Here is a 20,765-nt window from a genome sequence, read left to right as displayed (position 1 = left end):
TTGACAACACAAAACAATTCTGTAATTTTCCTATCTGAACAAATACCTTAGAGAGCCTAGCAATAATCAGTGCATCATCTGGAGACACCATGATCTTATCGACATAAACTATCAATCCCAAGAGGTAATGCAGACAATGTCAGAAAAGCATTCCTTGGTACCAAGAGTGGGGCGTTAGGATTATTCGCTGCTGCCACTATTTCCTCCTGCTACAAAAAACAAACACGCCTTCTCTTTCTCTTTTGCTCTAAGCGTAGTATTAATCTGTTTAATTCCTCTACTTCATTTAAATAGTCAACTAGAAGGAGTGATATAATCTATTTGTACGTGAAAAATGTATCAGGAAATCCGTAAGAGTAGGCAAAAATGTTACATTTTCTGGCAAGTAATACATACTCATGAAGATAAAATGGAAAGAACACAGATATGAGTGAACAATTTTTATTGAAACCCTCAAAGATTAAAGAGGACCAAATGGTGAGTTTGGGTACCATAACAGAAAATCTCACCTAACTGTACCATCATTCACAGGAATGAACAAACCCAAACACGACAAAATTCAAATTCTCATGTAATTGCTACAAGTGAATGTAAATGAACTAATCATTTTATCATAACCTTCCTTTAATCATACGAAAAAGGGAATTTACATGGCATAACAAAAGATATGCAAAACTTAATGAAAACACAATTCTCTTAAATTTCTTAAACTTATTTTTAAAGGATGCAGAATGCACTTGAAATGATTAAATAACTTAAGCTGATTCTTTTTTTATTGCAAACTGTTTTAACATCAGCTTAACCCCCATGCATGGTATTCAAAAAGAACACAGCTTTCGAATTAGAAAGATCACTTAAATTAAAAAGAGAAATTAAGAACTAAAATTAGGAAAAGGCTGGATTTCTTTTGAAAGGAATCTTCAAGTACCAATATGTATAGAGAAATACTAATTTTGGTTACAGTTTCCTCCTTACTGTTAAATATACAAACTATAATACCTTTCAAAATAAAATACCCACATAAGATAACTTTAATAAGAAATATTCAAGCCAGAACTTGGAAAAACATTAAGCAAGAAATTTACTGGGCTGATAATGTCTTAATTTGTGATCATTCAAACATTTGATGATGTGTCTCCTTTTGTAGACCCCAGGCTCTCTCCCTTTTGGTCCCCACAGTTAAGAGACATTCAGCTGGTTGTACTTGAGACAACCTGTAATAATTTCATTTAGAGGAAAAATATTTTGCAATATAATGACAGACCAAGAAGGAAGAGAAGGTGGGTGCTCTGGAGAAAACTTATATGAGAAAAACACAAAATTATCACTTGAAAATAAAAAGTTTTTTTTTTTCCAAAGGAATGCTGCACCCATTTCACTTAAGATTAGAAATCCAGGTTAAAGGCACTGGGATGTACTCCTCACCATGAATAGACTCTCAATTACACTTATTCACATGTCTGAGTCTATTGCAATCAGCCTGCTTGCTGAGTGCTTCCATGACACTCTTACATAAAAACCTAATGTAAATTAAACATGTTTGAAACCGTTTATAATGTAACTAGTTTTATAAAAATATCCAGAGTTGCTAATAAAGCACCAAGAAAAAGAGAACCTCAGGGGGAGGACTCAGATCCTTCCTACAAGGTCACCCTTTTATAATATTCTCTAATAGGACCTCCAGAATGACAACAGTCATCTTTGACATGTCCTACCTATGTAATCTTAGGGATGTAGAACATTGCTGTGGTGACTATACCCAAATGCCACTTTTCATTATAAATAGTTAAGAGACATGTTACAAGATTTCATGGCTTACTCTTAAAAAGGTAAAATAGGTGCAATTTTCCTTTAAGAAAGTCTTTATTTTATAACATACCATTAATATTTTGATGTTCCCTTCAGTAAACACTGATATAACTACACTGGGACTACCAAAGAACTGTGTAGTAGCTATGGTTATCTACAAATACTGTTTTCACTTGAATACAGTATTTGCACATTTTAAAAAAACATTGTACGAAACAAAATTATATAAATGAAAGCCTCAAAGAAATATCCATCACTAGGTTTTTGAGCTGAAGTGACCAAAGACCATAGTAAATGCAAACATTTCTAAACATGATGTAAACATAAATGAAGTAATGCAAAAACATCAAGGTATTCAAATCTACTGTATTGCTATTTTCACCCTTAATGTATCTTTCTACATAGCTTTCTCCTTTTGGAACGGTAATACATGGGGCAGTACATTATTTTCATAACCTTATGCCATCAAATCAATTAATACAGATGCTTGACACATTTAATTATACAAAATCAATTTGCTTCAAGATACAAAATTAATGTTGATATGTAATTAATGAAAAAAATAAGATGTTAAAAAGATAACTATAAGAATATCCAGATATATGCTGTATTCCCACTGATATAGGTCTGATCAATAAAACATCAACACATTCACTTAGATACTGATTTAATCCATGGATCAAGGCCATATTTTCAAAGTATTTTAAGGATGCCAGGACACTGCAAAAGCTGGAGAAAAGAGCTGAGGAACAATATATGCTTGCTAAACAAGAACTATGTTTATTTAGCTAGTGAATACCTAGAGTAATAAATTTTTACTTCATGATAGCAATCAGGCTCGCAAACACCCAGAAATAGGAATTAAGGGTTTTAAATGTAGTTATAAAGGTCATAAAAAGTCTGATTAGACTGAGGTACATTTACTCAAAATTTTGAGATTCATTAAGTGGTAGCAAACAAAATAATTCCTCAGACAAATGCACATTTTTCAGTATACATATTAATGGGGGGAGGAGGGAAGAAGAATGTGCATTAACTGGTGAAATCCACCAAGCTGCATATCAATATTCTGTTACACCAAACAGTTTGAAGACAAGGGAAATGTTCTAATATAATTTCAGATTATGTTTCATTTGGCTAAAATAGAGCTTAAGGTTGCTTTGCCATATTAAAAGTTTACTACAATAATTTTTCACATAAACATTTAGACTTGAACTCCAGGACTAAATATGGCATGATTATTTTGCTTTTAATCTGTCAAATAGCTAAAAATCGACAATTTAAAAACTACAACAAAGAAAAAGTTGAAGCAGTGTGACTCTTACATCATTGAACCACTTCTAATGGTTAACTGTTAGTATTTAACAAATTCAAAGAGTTAATGAATCCTTGCATTCATTCAGTCTTCTGTGCCTTAGCTAGGATGCATAATTACAAAAGACAGCAGATACTGGTAAAAGCTTCAGGACAGAAAGTGCTTGACGAAGTTACAGTTCTCAAGTGTGTTTGGTGAGAGTATAAGGGCAGATGCGCTGATGAAAACCATTACGAGAAGAGTCAACTTTGTGTTAAAGTGTTCAAAGATGTCACCTTAAGCAGAAAAAAAGCTTTAATAACGTCTTCTTTTAGGCATTTCCAGAGTCTACATCGTTAGTGTTGTAAATTTAACAGGACATCTTCATATGGTTATTGTTTGTTTCTATTTCTCTCCTGAAAAAAAAAAAACGCAAAAAGAATTACAATGAAAAACTCTCATTATTTAAAGATTTAAACTATATGCACATATAATGTAAATCATCTCCACATAAAGTTCAAGTACTAATTCAAGTAATTAAAAACAACTGATAATTACCTCTATATACCATAGTGAGATTATTACCACAAAACATTTTAAATAAAGAACTCCCAAACACAAAGACCACAAAACATTTTAAATAAAGAACTCCCAAACACAAAGACCTATTTCAGGAGAGTATAGATCCTCTCCACATCCCTATTGTTTGTTTATGATGAGAATATAATAACGTCTTTATAACCTTTCAATGAGTTTTTGATCTTGAGGTGTCAGACTAAAAGCTATTGGTTGAGGTAGGGGTAGGAGAAAAAGGTTAAAAGTTGCATTAAACTGCAGTACAATTGCATTCAATGAAGATTTCAGATTAATAAAAAAACTTTAAATCACAAATTTCCTCCATATCTTACACTCTCTCTTTCAGCACACTATAACTTTTCGCACTAAAAAGTAAAACGAGGCCAGGCGCGTGGCTCATGCCTATAATCCCAGCACTTTGGGAGGCCGAGACAGGTGGATCACCTGAGGTCAGGAGTTCGAGATCAGCCTGACCAACATGTCTCTACTAAAAATATAAAAATTAGCTGGGCGTGGCAGCAGATGCCTGTAATCCCAGCTACTGGGGAGCCTGAGGCAGGAAAATCGTTTGAACCCAGGAGGCGGAGGTGGCCATGAGCCGAGATCGCACCGTTGCACTCCAGGCTGGGCAACAAGAGCAAAACTCCATCTCAAAAAAAAAAAAAAAAAAAAAGATGAGTGTTAGACAAATTCAGTTGAATGCTGGCTTATAACATAATTGGGAGAAAAATTATAATTCCTATTTTAAAAAGCAAAAACTACTTGAACAAAAGTTAAACTGAGTCAAATAACGTTTATTAGTAATCAAATATTTTTAATATTTCTGATGAAAAAATGACTAATATTGTACATGCCTATCAACTGAACACATCAAGTAGTTTGTACAACCTTGTTTTAATGTGTAACTTAGTGGTTCTAAAACAAGTATCAGAGTCACCTACCTGGATGGCACGTCTGGGCCCCAGAGGTCTGACATGGAACGTGAGAATCTGAATTTCTAACAAGTTCACAGGTGATTCTGGACTGCTGGTCCAGAAACTGTACTTTGAAAACCACTGGTGTTTAACACATTATGAGACTCTCACTTTGCTTTTGCTACTCTCATTTTATTTTTGCATGAGTAAAAATAAAATGTTCTGTAACAAATACAAATCATATTTTGCAAGTGGTCAATTTAGTTTTCCATCCCCTGAAAACTGTATTGTAAATTTCAAAGAGAACCTCAGCTGTTTGTTACTAAAAGTCCTTTCTTTTTTATTTTAATACATTCCTGAAATTTGCAGAGCATTATTTCATACATAAAGCTAATAAAAGAAATGTCCTACTACATAACTATAAATGAAACTATTTCATAGACTAACGAGTATCGGTGAGATACACTGAAATGGAAGACTAAAATAACAAAAACAGACACAGCTAGCTAGATTAAGTACATTTCAAAAGAGTAAGCAAAAACAAAAATCCCACAATATCAGCAAAGGAAGAAAAGATAAAACAAGGATTTGGTACCATGAAGCTGTAGTCTAATTTTACAAAGGTCCTACAACTTTTCACAAACCAGTTGTAACATAAAGTTTAATTCACTGCTAAAGGAAACAAATAGCTTTAGATGAGAAATTTGGAAGCATACTCTAATAAGCTAGATACGAAATACATAGAGAGATTAAGTAAAAAGATATAACGGCAATCTGCTCATTCTCACCATAAAATAACTGATCAAAACTTGAGAGAAATTTCTCAACTCCATGAAGAGTCCTAGAAACTACAGGAAAAAAATGCAACTTTTCTTAAGGATAAGTTAGACAAAGAGTAGTTTAATGCCAGTAAGATGATCAGTTATAACAATGAGGACCACATGTTATGCTGTTTCAGTTTGAATTGTAATCAACTATGTACTTTACATGAATCACTAAAATATACAGATTACATATCTATCTATCTATCTATATATAAAATGCATAACTCCCAACTCAATGGACAAGGGGAGAACAAAGAAAATACCCCAAAAGGACAGAAAAGGAAGAATGAGTTTCAAAAAAATCTAGATTAGAAAGCACAAGAGGGTAGAAATAAACATTTGTATCATTTAAACTAGGAGTCACAATAAATGTAGGCCCATCAATGAAACCACCAGATACCAGCTAAGAAAACTTTAAAATCCCATTATACATAATTTTTAAGAAATAAACCTAACACACAAGGAAAGAGAAGTTAAGACTAATAGAGACATACAATAACACAAAGCAAATGAATACTCATACAACTATACTAATAACAGACAGTGGACTTAAATTCAAAACCACTGTTGGAGACACAATGGTCACCACATGCTACATAACAGTTTTTGAAAAGCTGTAACAATACTAAACTAGAACTACAATTTTAAATATATTAGTAAGTTGTCAAGTACAAAGAGAAGCTGACAAATTTCTAAGAGAGCAGGAGAACTTAACACATTTACACATTAGTAAAAATATAGATTGAGTATACAGAATACAGAAAACGGAGACAAATAATTACAAGGTACATATTTTACCAAGGTATACAATGAACTACTATCCAGTGAATCTTAATGTCAAAGAATTAGTATCATACAGATCACATTTTCTGACATCAATTTTGGAAATAAAACAGATAACAAGGAAAAAAAAATCATGTTTGGTATTTCTAAAACACAGTTCTAACAGTCTCCAAAACACCATAATGGAAATTAGAAAAGAGAAACAAAATTAAAAGCTGACGTTCTAGAGGAGGGGAAAAAAAAAACAACAGAAAAGTCTCTGAAATTACTGATTTTTTAAAAATGAAGTCTAGATATGAACACTTAGTATTATTAGTAAATGAAAATGTTAATCATGCTAATATGCCAATAAATCTGAATGTTAAAGACAAAAAAATAACAACTTTAAAAAGGTGGAGTTACTAAGAAGTGCTTGGATTCAGTATATATTTGAAAGTAACGTCAACAGGACTTACTGATGGATTAGATCAGGGGTTAGAAAGAAGTATCAAGTATGAGCCCAGAACTTTTGGCCTAAGCAACTGAAAGGAGAGTGGTATCATACCATCTCCTCTACTAAGATGAATAAAGTTTGGAGCAGGCAAAAGAACAGGAGTTATGGCCGGGCACGGGGGCTCACACCTGTAATCCCAGCACTTTGGGAGGCTGGTGGCAGGCGGATCACCTGAGGTCAGGAGTTCGAGACCAGTCTGAACAATCCCATCTGTAGTGAAAAAACAAAATTAGCTGGCTGTGGTGGCACATGTCTGTAATCCCAGCTACTCAGGAGGCTGAGGTAGGAGAATCACTTGAACCCGGGAGGCGGAGGTTGCGGTGAGTCAAGATCGCGCCACTGTACTGCAGCCTGGCCAAAAAGAGTGAAACTCCGTCTCAAAAAAAAAACAAACAAACAAACAGGAGTTACAGTAAATTTAGGCTGCTTATGAGACAACTAAATAAAGATGTCAAATAGGCAACTGGATACATGAGTAGCAGACAGGAGAAAAAGGTCTAGGTGGAATACAAATTTGAAAGTCCACAGAGCATGGTAAAAATCCATCAACTGAACTCAAGTCCTCCCAAAGTTTATGATCCATTTTTTAAAAACCTCTGCTTTAAGACCAAAAAAACCCCACATTTATATTAGCAAGATGGACTGTGTCTGATAGTGTTACTATTAAAATATTTTAACACAATATCTATGGGCATACTATCAGCTACAGACCACTAGAAGCGTGAGACTAAGAAACGATGAGCGGCCAGGTGCAGTGGCTCAGGCCTGTAATACCACACATTGAGAGGCTGAGGCTGGTGGATCACCTGAGGTCAAGAGTTCAAGACCCGCCTGGCCAACATGGGGAAACCCTTTTACTAAAAATACATAATCAGCCAGGCGTGGTGGCATACACCTGTAATCCCAGCTACTCAGGAGGCTGAAGCAGGTGAATTGCTTGAACCCACAAGGTGAAGGCTGCAGTGAGCCAAGATTGCACCACTGCACTCCAGTCAGGGAAACAGAGCCAGACTCCGTCTCAAAAAAAAAGAAAGAAAAAGAAAAAGAAAGAAATAAATTATGAGCTATCAGTGATATCATTAACTTTTGATGTTATTATAAAATGAGGTATTACATAGTTAACATCATAATTACATGTACTGGTATGTTGTTGGAAAGTAACTTGGGGATAAAGGAAACCTGAATTACACAAAAACAGCCACGATCCCATATACTCGGAGAAGGACTAAGCCCCTAGTTACACTTTAGAAAAAGACACTGTGGACAGATTCTGAAATTTAAGGGCTGAATCTCTTGAGGAAACACTAAGCAGTACCGGGCTTCTTCCCCACCGTGAACTAAGCAAATACACTGGAGACCAGCATAGGATCCTAGAGCAAAGACTGGAATTTGTCACATGGAAATGAGCCCGGAAGGAAGTTTACTGCGAACTCCTGTCTTTTTCACAGAGGTTAACAAAGGAGCTAAGACTTCCCTAGACTTCAAACCAGGAAACAGCCTGAAAACCAAGACTTTCTTCAATGTCCTAACAGGAGCCTACCGCATGCCCTTAACAAGACAAGACAGATAAATGACTTATTCTCCTTGTAATCTTCTGTAGGTTTATCACCATTAGCAATATTTCAGTAACCAGAACTGAGTCTAAATGAGCCACAAGGGAAAAAGTAACTGTGTATCTAAAAGGCCATAGCATTCAAAAGGAAAAGAAGAATAAACACTGAGAACATAAAAAACAATAAAACAGAACTGCTGAAGAAGGGCAGTGAATATCTGAAAAAGAGAAAAAGCAATCATATTACTTGATATGAAATGCAACGAACAAGCTAGGAGCAGTGGCTCACGCCTGTAATCCCAACACTTTGGGAGGCCGAGGTGGGCAGATCGCCTGAGGTCAGGAGTTTGAGACCATCCTGACCAACATGGAGAAACGTCATCTCTACTAAATAACACAAAATTAGCTGGGCATGGTGGCACATGCCTGTAATCCCAGTTACTGGGGAGGCTGAGGCAGGAGAATCGCTTGACCCTGGCCAGGAGGTGGAGGTTGCGCTGAGCCAAGATCACGCCATTGCACTCCAGCCTGGACAACAAGAGCAAAACTCCATCTCAAAAAAAAGCAACAAACATAAAAACAATTTTGTAGCTTAGAATCTTGATTTTCGAATTGAAAAATTCAGTAGATTAATTAAGGGAGAAATGGTCACTGCTTCATTTGTGGAGTAGAATATTAAATCCAAGAAATATCTCACATCACAGAGCAAGAATAAAGAAATGGAAAGCACAAAAAAAAAAAAAAAAAGAGAAGACAGATCCAAGACAAAAATGAATATTCCAGAAGTAGAAAAAAGAACAAACAGAAGGGTGATAAACAACAAAAAATGTCACAAAGTCTTTGATATTCCTCTTTGCGGTGGGTGGGGCCTGATTTCCTCAAGTGTAGACTGCACAGTGCATGACTTGCCTCTAGGGTACACAAAGGAGAAAACAGAACATTTTATGGTGGAGAAACCTAGCAGACACCACTTTAACCAATCGAAGTTAAGATCGCTAGTAATAAGATATATGATGAGATGAAGAGGATACATCACTTCTGTGGTATACTTCTTAAAAATCCATAAGCCCTAGTCTAATCATGAGAAAATATCAGCCAAACAGAAATTGAGGGATATCTTACAAAATACCTGACAAGTACTCCTTAAAAATGTAATGGTAAACAAAGCAAGATGGAGAAACTATAACAGCTTAGAGGAGAGTAAAGAGACAACTAAATGTAATCAATGTTAGTGTCCAGACTAGATCTTGAAAAAGAAAACGACATCAGTGAGAAAACTGGGAAAATGTGGAAAATCTCTGTAATTTAGTTAATATTGTACCAATGTTCATCTCTTAGTTTAAATAACTGTACTATGATTCTGTGTTAATATTAGGGAAAATGAATAAAGAATATACAGAAATTCCCTGTAATCTCTGAAACATTTCTGTAAATCTAAAATTATTTTGAAATAAAGTTTTAAAAAATCACTAAATTTAGTAAACTACAACTTGCATACAACTACCAAATAACAAATACCCTATTGCAGAAATATGTGTGTGTGTATATATATATTCTATAAGGTATTACTATTTTAATGGTTGCCCTGCTTATCCTTATTGTTTATGAGGATAAAAGTGTTACTGAAATTTCACCCAAAAGTTAAAGCCAGGGAATATATCAGACTGCATTTTTTTTTTTTTTGAGACGGAGTTTCGCTCGTCACCCAGGCTGGAGTGCGGTGGCACAATCTCGGCTCACTACAACTTCCGCCTCCCAGGTTCAAGCAATTCTCGTGTCTCAAGCCTCTCGAGTAGCTGGGATTACAGGCTTCTGCCACCACGCCCAGTTAATTTTTGTATTTTTAGTAGAGACAGGTTTTCACCATGTTGGCCAGGCTGGTCTAGAACTCCTGACCTCAGGTGATCCATGTGCCTTGGCCTTCCAAAGTGATAGGATTACAGGCGTGAGCCACCGTGCCCAGCAGACTGCATTTTAAAATTAAGAATAAAAATCACAGTGTGCGTGTTTCAAGAAAAGACGACGTTCATAAACGAACAATGAAATTAAAACATCTAATAGATTCAATTATTTAGGAAAATTAATGACTTACCAGGAATGAAATCTGCATAGGTGGCTGATAGGTTTAAAAAAATTCATGCTAAAGAGTAGAACAAGGGCCAGCTGCGGTGGCTCATGCCTGTAATCTCAGCACTTTGGGAAGCTGAGGCGGGTGGATCACCTGAGGTCAGGGGTTTGAGACCAGCCTGACAAACATGTCAAAACCCTGTCTCTATAAAAATACAAAATATCAGCTGGGTGTGGTGGCGGGCACCTGTAAACCCAGCTACTCGGGAGGCTGGGGCAGGAGAATCACTTGTACCCAGGAGGTGGAGGTTGCAGTGAGCCAAGACTACGCTATTGCACTCCAGCCTAGGCAACAAGAGCGAGCCCCCCCAAAAAAAAAAAAAAAAAAAAAAAAAAAGAGTAGAACAAGGGCAGTAGCAGATGGATAAAACCCCAGCTGCTCAAAGCCTGCACATATGTCCACCTTTAAAGTGCTATAATACTTAGATATGCTTCTAGCATGCACTGTCCCAAGAACAGGATGGATCCTCTGGCATTAAAAAAGCAAAGGACAAAATTGTAAAGGAAACAAACCAATTCCGCACTCTAAAACTAATTTCAAAACTATACAATTATCAGGGGAAAGGAAAATGATTATGTTTTGGGGATGGAGATGTTCTGTTTTGGAAATCAACTCTTCAGATTTCTTCAACTTACATTTACATTTTAATGAGGCTCTAGCATTGCAAAATTCTCCAGAGAGGAAATAAACATTTGGCTTCCTAAGTAGACTGAGTTCTACAAAGGGTTATTTATCTTTGGTGGTTTAGAGTACCGTTTATTATTTATCTGTTGAATGAGGGAACACAGTTAAGAAAGGAACTTGCAGGATCTAAATACATGACGACACAGGTTGATTAGAACACAAGATGTGTGCTGGAAGAAATATCAGGAAAAAAGATCTGGTAACGGAGGCTCTTAAAGCCAAGCAAAGGAATGCATATGCAATTTTATTTGGGATGCCAAACTTTGGGCTCTTTTTGATAAAATAAAAATAATTATTATATTCTAGACCGTCTTTCACATGCAGAATTGTTCACTAATAGTTTAAGTATATCAAGCGTGTCAAATGCAGACAATACCAGAGCTGAATCATCTTTCAATAAATTCAGAATTTTCAGCCAAAAACAGTGAAGTCAATTTCACTCAGAAATTAGAGTGCAATGTAAAGTTTGGTGAGGATTCTCTACAATGAAAATGATTAACTCAACATCTGGTAAATTACATTTATTAACTAGAAACCAACTGTAAGTACAATTTTATGCATACAATGTTACTTATGCTGTTAACGAAATGAAGAAATAGTAGTAAAATAAAGGTTTTACTGGCATTCACATAATTTCCTATGTAATGGAAAACATAATATAAACCTTTATTTTTTATTCTAAATATAGAGACAGGGTCTATGATGGCCAGTGTGGTCTCAAACTCCTGGCCTCAAGCAAACCCCCTGCCTCACTTTCCCAAAATCCTGCGATCACAGGCATGAGCCACCACACCTGGCTGTAAATCTCTACATAAATACATGCAATGGCTTAGATATTTCTCTCATTTTTTGCAATCCTTGTTTGATTGAAGACTTAGATATTTCTAGAGTGACACTTCAACATACCTAATTTGTATGTAACTTCCTTGCTTAAAAATTTTAAAAATGACTCCTCAATACTATCAGACTTTAGCTCCTTGAAGACAGAAATTTTCTTAACGAGCTCTATCCCTTAAAATGTCTAGCATGTTCAAAAATGCCTGCTGAATAAAATGTCTTCAACTTGTGATTTATCTTTCCAACTTAATCCCTTTTTCTGTACTGCCTCCCCTCCCTAAGTTTCAACTATTTTAGATTACTTCAACATATCACAATACCCTAGGCTCTGAAAGCCTGTCTTGACTTTATTATGAAATCCTACATATTATCATTCAAGGCCCATCCTAAAAATTCACCTTGACACCCTGAAACTCCCAATCAAAATTGTATTTGCTAGGAATAAAGATAACATGTTTTAAATTGAATAAGGCTTTAATCTAATTTTTTGGTTTACAAATAAAAATTTGAAGACCTGATAATCATAACAAACACTGCCAGACCACCACAAATTCAAATCAGGTAGCACGATTTGATGTAACCATATGGTCCACCCATTAAAAGGTTCAAAAGAGTTGTGGCAGGCAGTACCACAATGGTCTCTGCATCCAGGTATTCGCACCCTTATAAATCCCCTCCCCCGAGTGTGGCCTGGACCCAATGAATGAATTGCTTCTAATCAACAGATTTCAGCAGGGGTTCAATCCCCAGTATCTCAAATTAAAGAATAAGGAAAAAAAAAAAAAGAAAGAAAAGAAAAATGAAAGAAATTTAAAAATTAAGTTTTAAAAGAAATTTAAAAATTTTAAAAATTTGAAAAAATTCAGCAGAGGCCACAGGGTGTCACTTCGGTAATTAAGTTACAAAAGACTGTGACTTCCGTCCTGGTAGCTACTGTCTCCTCAGCTTACTCTACTGCCCTCTCAGCTTGCTCGCTTTGATGAAGCAAGCCTCCTATGGGAAAGTCCCATGTGGCAAGGAACAGAGTATAGGCAGGCTCTGGCATACAGCCAACAGGAACTGAGGATCTTAGTCCAACAACCCTTGAGAAACTGAATTCTGCCAACAACCACATGAGTTTGGACGCATATCTTTCATCAGCAGAGTATTCACAATGAGACCTCAAGCCCAGCCTTGACTGCAGCCTTGTGAGAGGCCCTAAGGCTGAGGGCTCAGACAAGCTGTGCCCAGATTTCTGACATGCAAAAACTGTATGTTTTAAGCCAACGACTTTTGGAGAAATTTATTAGGCAGTCACAAGTAACTGAGACAGCAATTCACAACAGACCAAACACTATCCCTACTCATTTAATACAACAAAGGCCAAAGTACAGAGAATGGAGCTGTGATATCTCTCCCTAACTTCAACAGTATTCATGTACGAGTAGGGTAAAATACCCAACAGATTTTTATAAATTAAAAAAAATGTTTAAGCCATTCCAAGAAACAGGTAAAGTCAGTTAAGCACCTCAAACGACGCTTATGGAAGAATAACTCTTATCTTCAGTAAATACAGCTTTCTATTCATGAAAAAATATTTTCTTTCCTTGGACACACATACTTTAAGAAACTGCATGTCACATTTAAAATAAACTATTAAACTGGAATAATTTAATGATTTAAATTATTTGTGGAAACATAAGATATTTCATATCCACCTAAGGTTAAATATATGTGCTATTCAGGTTATGTAACTGCTGAAGAAAAAGATAAATGAAACACAGCTGACCCTTTAACAAACACTGGTTTGAACTGCAGGAGTCCATTTATAATGATTTCAACTAAAGAGATAAAAAACGCAGTATTCAAGGGATGTAAAACATGCCTATATGGAGGGAGAGGCAACTGCAGAGCTTGAGTATGTGCAGATTTTGGTATTCACAAGGGTCCTGGAGTAATCCCCTGTATATACCAAGAAATGACTATAAATGAAATTCTGTCCAATTTAATTACCTCACAATTACAGTATGGAGGAAGTATCTCCCAAAGATCTATGATTAACTTGATACAGTTATCAGCATTGAAACATAACCACTATTAATAATCTGAGAAAAAAATAAAAACAAATCAATATAATGTTAACTGAAGCACCCCCTTTCCAATTCTAACTCATAAAAAATATTTACCAAGTTCAGAATAGAGTAACACTGAAGTAAAAACTCAATCATCTTGACTATTCAAAATACCATTCAATGTTTTTATCAAGTAATTATTTAATTAAATATGTAACATTATTTAATTAAATATGTTACATAAAAGTTTATTGTCTCAAAAGTGTTACATCCTGGGCCCAACTTCACTTTCTAGGAAAACATTCTTCAAATTTTACGATGATCAAAGGAAAAGTAGATTTTACATATTAAATTTGTTTCTGTTAATTACAATCAACCTTTTCAGCAACAGAGAACTATAACCATAGAAAAATTTACCAAAGGGTAATAGGATAGATTTCAACCCACATCATTAAAAACCGCCAGGGAAATGTTTGCTGTTGTCACAGGTATAACTATTTTTGAAGTAATTTCTTCTATGTTAACACAAAGTTGAGTACTCTAAGATAGACCTAACATCATTTCAAAGTTATTCCAAATATGAAAAAAATTGTATCAGGCACTAAAACTTAAATCTTCAGAAATGCCCAACTTGGCCAGGCATGGTGGCTCAAGTCTGTAATCCCAGCACTTTGGAAGGCCGAGGTGGGCGGATGACCTGACGATCAGGAGTTCGAGACCAGCCTGGCCAACATGGTGAAATCCCATCTCTACTAAAAATACAAAAATTAGCCGGGCATGGTGGCGCACACCTGTAGTCCTGGCTACTCGGGAGGCTGAGGCATGAGAATCGCTTGAATCCCAAAGATGGAGACTGCAGTGAGCCCAGACTGTGCCACTGTACTCCAGCCTGGGTGACAGAGCAAGACTCTGTATCCAAAAAAAAAAAAAAAAAGAAAAAAGAAAAAGAAGGCCGGGCGCAGTGGCTCACGCCTGTAATCCCAGCGCTTTCGGAGGCTGAGGCGGGTGGATCACAAGGTCAGGAGATCGAGACCATCCTGGCTAACAGGGTGAAACCCCGTCTCTACTAAAAATGCAAAAAATTAGCTGGGCGTGGTGGCGGGCGCCTGTAGTCCCCGAGGCAGGAGAATGGCATGAACCCGGGAGGCGGAGCTTGCAGTGAGCTGAGATGGCGCCACTGCACTCCAGCCTGGGCGACTGAGCGAGACTCCGTTTCAAAAAAAAAGAAAAAAGAAAAAAAAAGAAAAAGAAAAAGAAATGCCCAACTATGTAACAGCATAAAGAACTAAAATACACAGAAAATTCTAGAGATTTTACTATAATTATGCCTTGCTTATTTCTGCATAAACTGCAGGGCTCCATCTCTTTCGGGGGGATAAATAATGCCATGATTTGAAAGTTTATCTCAATGTTATAGGCAACTGAAAACTCTAATTATTCCTATGTGGAATTAAAAGAGCAACTGAACCAAAAATAGTCTCAGATTATGTTTCCTAATTAATGAAGATTTACAAGAACGAAGGAATATAGGGGGATTTAAATGACTCACATTCACTACAACAATGGAAAAATATCAAAAGAAAGAATCACCTCAATAGTCAAAAGTAGATTCTACTGCTATGCAGATTATTTGAATTTATACTGGACAAATATACTCAGGATTTTTATTAGTTAGTTTTCTTTTTCCTTCTATTATTCAGTTCCTCTGAGGGGTTGCCATTATGAATTTAAATAGCATACTAATACAAAAATTGCTTATCAATTCAGACACTATCGATTCCCACTGTACATGAGTAATTTACCATATCACAGTGAATATGGTATATCCCACTTCTATACTACAAGCCACACTATTTTTAATTATTCCAGTGGCTATGCTTATGATTTGAAACAATATGCTTAAGGTACTGTTCCTTGATATATCTTTAAAGAATTATGCTACTGTCAGAAAGATTAGAAAATAAGTGATTTACTCTTCCTTAAACTCGTCCCATTCCATCTCATAACATTCTGTTCTAAATATAATTAAATCTTTCATATTCTACTGTCCATTTCTACAAATGAAAAACACCAACAGACAGCATTTTATATAACTTCATTGATCAAGAAACACAGCGATTACACCTATAAAAAAGAAAAAATCCTACAGACATTCATACTTTGCAAATGGGAAGAGATTCTTCAAAGCATTTACACATTTAACAAATGTCTACTTCAGACCTACTGTGTGCTAAGCATTTTGCTAGGTGCTAGGGATTCAGCAGAGAGCAAAGTCAATCCTGCTCTTTCAGAGGTTATCTTCCAATATGACAAAGGCTATCTAGAAATTTTATTTCTTTTTAGCTTCCTTCAATTCTCCAAGGTCAGTGGTTCCCAACCAAGGGCCCACATTGTCAGGCGTGAAGGACGATAATGCCAATTAAGCAGGCAGGATGAGATGGCCAAAAGTTCTGATCCTCTATAAACAATGTCAACCTGTGTAACATAAAATACACATAGGGTCCCTGCTAAGAGATATTTGTTCTAGTATAACCAGGTGCTACGGGCTGTTGTTCCTTCTTGAATTCTTTTTCATTCTGCTGAAACACTTTAAGTATGGTTTTCATGAACAGCATGTGGCTAAGCTCTTTTAAGTCTACATTTCTTTTTTTAAGTCTATATTTCTTTTACTCCCTCAACCCTCTCCAACCCACCTCACTGATATAATTAAACACTCATCGTTACAGGTAAAATTCCACAAACCACTCCTCTTCATCCCTCTCAACCCAAAAATAAAGATTTTAAATTTGAGTATCCAGGGCTATAGAATTCTGATGACAGTCTGATTCTCCTTTCTTTGTAGGTAATTTGTCTTTTACTCAGGAAGCTTTTAAAATTTTGTCTTTGTCCTTTTTTATTCTTTTCTTTTTTTTTTTTTTTTTAAGATGGAGTCTTGCTCTGTAGCCCAGGATGGAGTGCAGTGGCACAATCTCGACTCACTGCAACTTCCGCCTCCTGGGTTCCGCCTCCTGGGATTCTCCTGCCGCAGCCTCCCAAGGAGCTGGGATTACAGGTGCTTGCCAGCACGCTTCACTAATTTTTATATTTTTGGTAGAGACAGGGTTTCACCATGTTGGCCAGGCTGGTCTCAAACTCCTGACCTCAAGTGATCCTCCCGCCTTGGCCTCCCAAAGTGCTGTGATTACAGGTGTTGAGCCACCACGCTCAGTCTTTAATTTTTTTTTTCTTTTTAAGAGACAGACTTCTGTCGCCCAAGCTGGAGTTCAGTGGTGCAATCATGGCTAACTGCAGCTTCAACTTCCCAGGCTCAAGTAATACTCCAAACTCAGCCTCCCAAGTAGTTGGGAATACTGGCACTTAACACCACACTTGGCTAATTTTTAAATTTTTTGTAGGGCCAGGTGTGGTGATTCATGCCTGTAATCCCAGAACTTTGAGAGGCCAAGGTGCGTAGAGCGCTTGAGTCTGTAAGTTCTAAACCAACCTGGGCAACAGGGCAAAACTCTGTCTCTACTAAACAAAGGAAAAATTAGATGGGCGTGGTGGCGCATGCCTGTAGTCACAGGTACTTGGGAGCCTGAGGTAAAAGAATCACTTGAGCCTGGGAAGTCAAGGCTGTAGTGAACTTATGATCACACCACTGCACTCCAGCCTGGGTGATGGGAGTGAGACCTTGACACACACACACACACACACACACACTCTCTCTCTCTCTCTTGTAAATAGAGAGTCTCACTATGTTGCCCAGGGTAGTCTTGAACTCCTAGGCTCATGTGTTACTCCTGCTTTGGCCTCCCCAAAGTGCTGGGATTACAGCCCATTCCATTTGAAAACATTTATCTGTTTTCTTTAATCATTCCTCCTTTTGATTATTGTTTCCTGTATTCTTTTAACACTCTTTTAGAGTAATACAGGAGAACCTCTCTTTCCATCACATCTTTCCCATTCTGTATTTTCATCTCTATTGCTGCGCATTTGAAATTTTTCTCTAATCTGAAGTTTCAGATCATCAACTGGATCTAAAACATGACATTTTATTAATCTGGTTACTCAGATTTCTAAAATTCTGATAATTATGTTTCTAATTTCCAATAAAACTTTCTGGTTTTCTGTTCTTTTTACACAGGAATCCTTCCTAACAATACAAATTACAATTTTGTTTTGTATTTTTAATAATCTTTCACTGCCAGAATTACTACTACTTTTAATGGGGTATTGGTAACTCATTAAGCTTGATTTTACTCAAATATATTAAAATTATGTTTTTAAATGTAATACAAATACTAACTAGCACAGATTTCTCCTGTAATTTGATGTTTCACCAATACCTTTCACTCTGAAATAGAGGGCCTGACATTCCAAGTTTTATATAAGCAGACAGGATATGACAGGTTGGCTCCTCCACAGGAAGAGCCTTGTTGGCTGCCAAGGCAAGCCAAGGAACTCCTGTTGCCAAAATAATCAGTCAATAAAAAATATCTAGCAATGACAAGAGATGAAATTAGATTTTTAAAGTCCTTATTTGTTGTCATAATCATGCTCAAGAATTTAAAGAAAAACATGAACATAGGTAGGAAATGATAGAAAGATACAGTAACTATAGACCTCAATGTAAATTTTAGTTAAAATCTCTCCAAACTTGGGGAAGGCAGGTTAGTATAACCCTTCTAAACTTATTATTCAAAATTGTTGTAACCAAGTTAGATCCTTTACCTGATCCTAGACTGGATTCTCTACTAGAAGAAAGCAATAAGCAATTTCATGGATCATCTGAGAATATTACGGTTATGCAAGATAATACCCTTATTCTTTCCTATAGAAAAAAACACTATAGTTTTTTGGGGGAAAGTTGCCTCAAGTGGTTCAAAAAGAACCATAAAGCAGATGGGGAAGCATGTTAATAATAAGTGAATCTGGATAAAAGGTATGAATGTTTCACATACTCTTATTCCCCCCAAAATTTATTTTTTTTATTTTTATTGTTTTTTGAGATGGAGTTTCACTCTTGTTGAACAAGCTGGAGTGCAATGGCACGAACTCTCCTCACTGCAACCTCCGCCTACTGGGTTCAAGCAATTCTCCTGCCTCAGCCTCCCGAGCAGATGGGATTACAGGCATGCGCCACCACGCCCGGCTAACTTTTTGTATTTTTAGTAGAAAAGGGGTTTCACCATGTTAGCCAGGCTGCTATCGAACATCTGACCTCAGGTGATCCACCCGCATCGGCCTCCCAAAATGCTGGGATTACAGGCATGAGCCACCATGTCCAGCCTCCCCCAAAAAGCTTATTTACAACCAAAAAGATGAAGCAAAAGTATAATTACCAATACTTTTGCATGTAACTACAGTTTAACTATTCTATTATCTTGGCACCAATATATTTGGCCATTTTCCTAATGATGGACATTTGAATTGCTGCCTTTAAAAAAAAAAAAAAAAAAAAAACTATTGATTGCTCCTAACATTCTTATACATGAAAGTTTCTATTAGGTATGCAACCCAGAAAATAACTGCTGAATTATAAGGTAGATGTATGTTCAACTTTATAGGAAAATACAAAACTGCTTCTTGAAGTGACTTTATCAATTTAGATTCCCATTTGCAACTGTGTAAGAGGTCTTGTTATCTACAATCTTTCCAATACTTGATATTGTCAAACTTCTTAATTTTGCCAAATGAATGGATATAAAACATTCTCACTGTAGTCCTGATTCGTATTCCCTCATTTTTAGTAAGCCTTTATATTCTTATTAGCAACATGTTTTTTCTCTCATTAAGTGCCTATTCACATTTTTGACTGTTTTTCTATTGGGTTATCTTTTCTTAAATTAATACACAGAATTTCTATATAAATTCTTTAAAATATATATTCATTTATTTTAGAGATGGGTTCTCATTGTGCTACTTAGGCTGGTCTCAAACTCCTGGGCCGAAGCAATCCTCCTGCCTCAGCCTCTTGAGTAGCTATGAATATAGGCATGCACCACTACACTAGCTTATATACTCTTGACACAAATCTTTAGTCAGTCATGTTCAAATTTCTTTTAGTCTTTTAAAAAACATGGCTTCTTCTTTTTTCTTCTTTTTTGGATGGAGTCTAGTTTATCACCCAGGCTGGAGTGCACTGGTGCAATCTTGGCTCATTGCAATCTCTAACTCCACGGTTCAACCAATTCTCCTGCCTCAGCCTCACAAGTAGCTGGGACTACAGGTACGCACCACCATGCCTGTGCCTGGCTAATTTTTGTATTTTTAGTAGAGACAGAGTTTCACCATGTTGGCCAGGCTGGTATCAAACTCCTGACCTCAAGCAATCTGCACACCTGGGCCTCCCAAAGTGTTGGGATTACAGACATGAGCCACGATGAGCAGCCAGGCCTCTTAAACTTTCTTTAAAGCATCTTTAGATGGACAGATTTTAATCTAATCAAATGTAGCAGTCTTTTGCAATTAGTGCTGCCTGTGTCTTGTTTATGAAACCCAACCTTTACCCAAGGCTTCCAAGATACCCACTTGGGGATACGGTACATCCACATACCAGAAGCTTTGAGAAATTCCAGCTAAATACATGAGAGATAAGACCATATTAAAACCAGACACTAATAATGGCTTACAACTACTTTTATTTAAAAAAAAAAAAAAAAAAAAGGCATAAGTAGTAAAGAAAATCCTAGCAAAATACCACTGATTTGTTCTTTTCAATGAAGTGAAGAAGGACTTAGAATAGACAGCAGTACATCCTTCCTTCAGCACTAAAATGACAAAAGTATTTGAAAGCGGTTATGCTGGGAAGTCCAAATGCAAGCACAAGCATATCAAA

General features: G+C 36.4%; 1 protein-coding gene across 12 annotated transcripts in view; it reads right to left on the bottom strand.

Moving 5' to 3' along the window:
• Positions 1-427: 427 nt before the first annotated feature.
• Positions 428-20,765, bottom strand: part of YTHDF3 (YTH N6-methyladenosine RNA binding protein 3) — a 42,483-nt gene continuing 22,145 nt past the window's right edge. For 4 of the 12 annotated variants that reach the window (XM_021942377.2, XM_017962054.3, XM_021942385.2 and 1 more), the window contains one exon: positions 428-3,519. In XM_021942377.2, coding sequence (XP_021798069.1) covers positions 3,496-3,519 — 24 coding nt within the window. In that variant the 3' untranslated portion in view covers positions 428-3,495. Of the gene's footprint in view, positions 3,520-8,755; positions 9,157-20,575; positions 20,698-20,765 lie in introns of those variants that run through there. The other 8 variants (XM_021942378.2, XM_021942382.2, XM_021942383.2 and 5 more) reach the window with 4 other exon arrangements.

This window comes from Papio anubis, chromosome 8 (assembly GCF_008728515.1).
Source record: "Papio anubis isolate 15944 chromosome 8, Panubis1.0, whole genome shotgun sequence".
NCBI lineage: Eukaryota > Metazoa > Chordata > Mammalia > Primates > Cercopithecidae > Papio > Papio anubis.
Note: the sequence above shows the minus strand (reverse complement) of the source record. Positions and strands in the feature narration are given on the sequence as shown.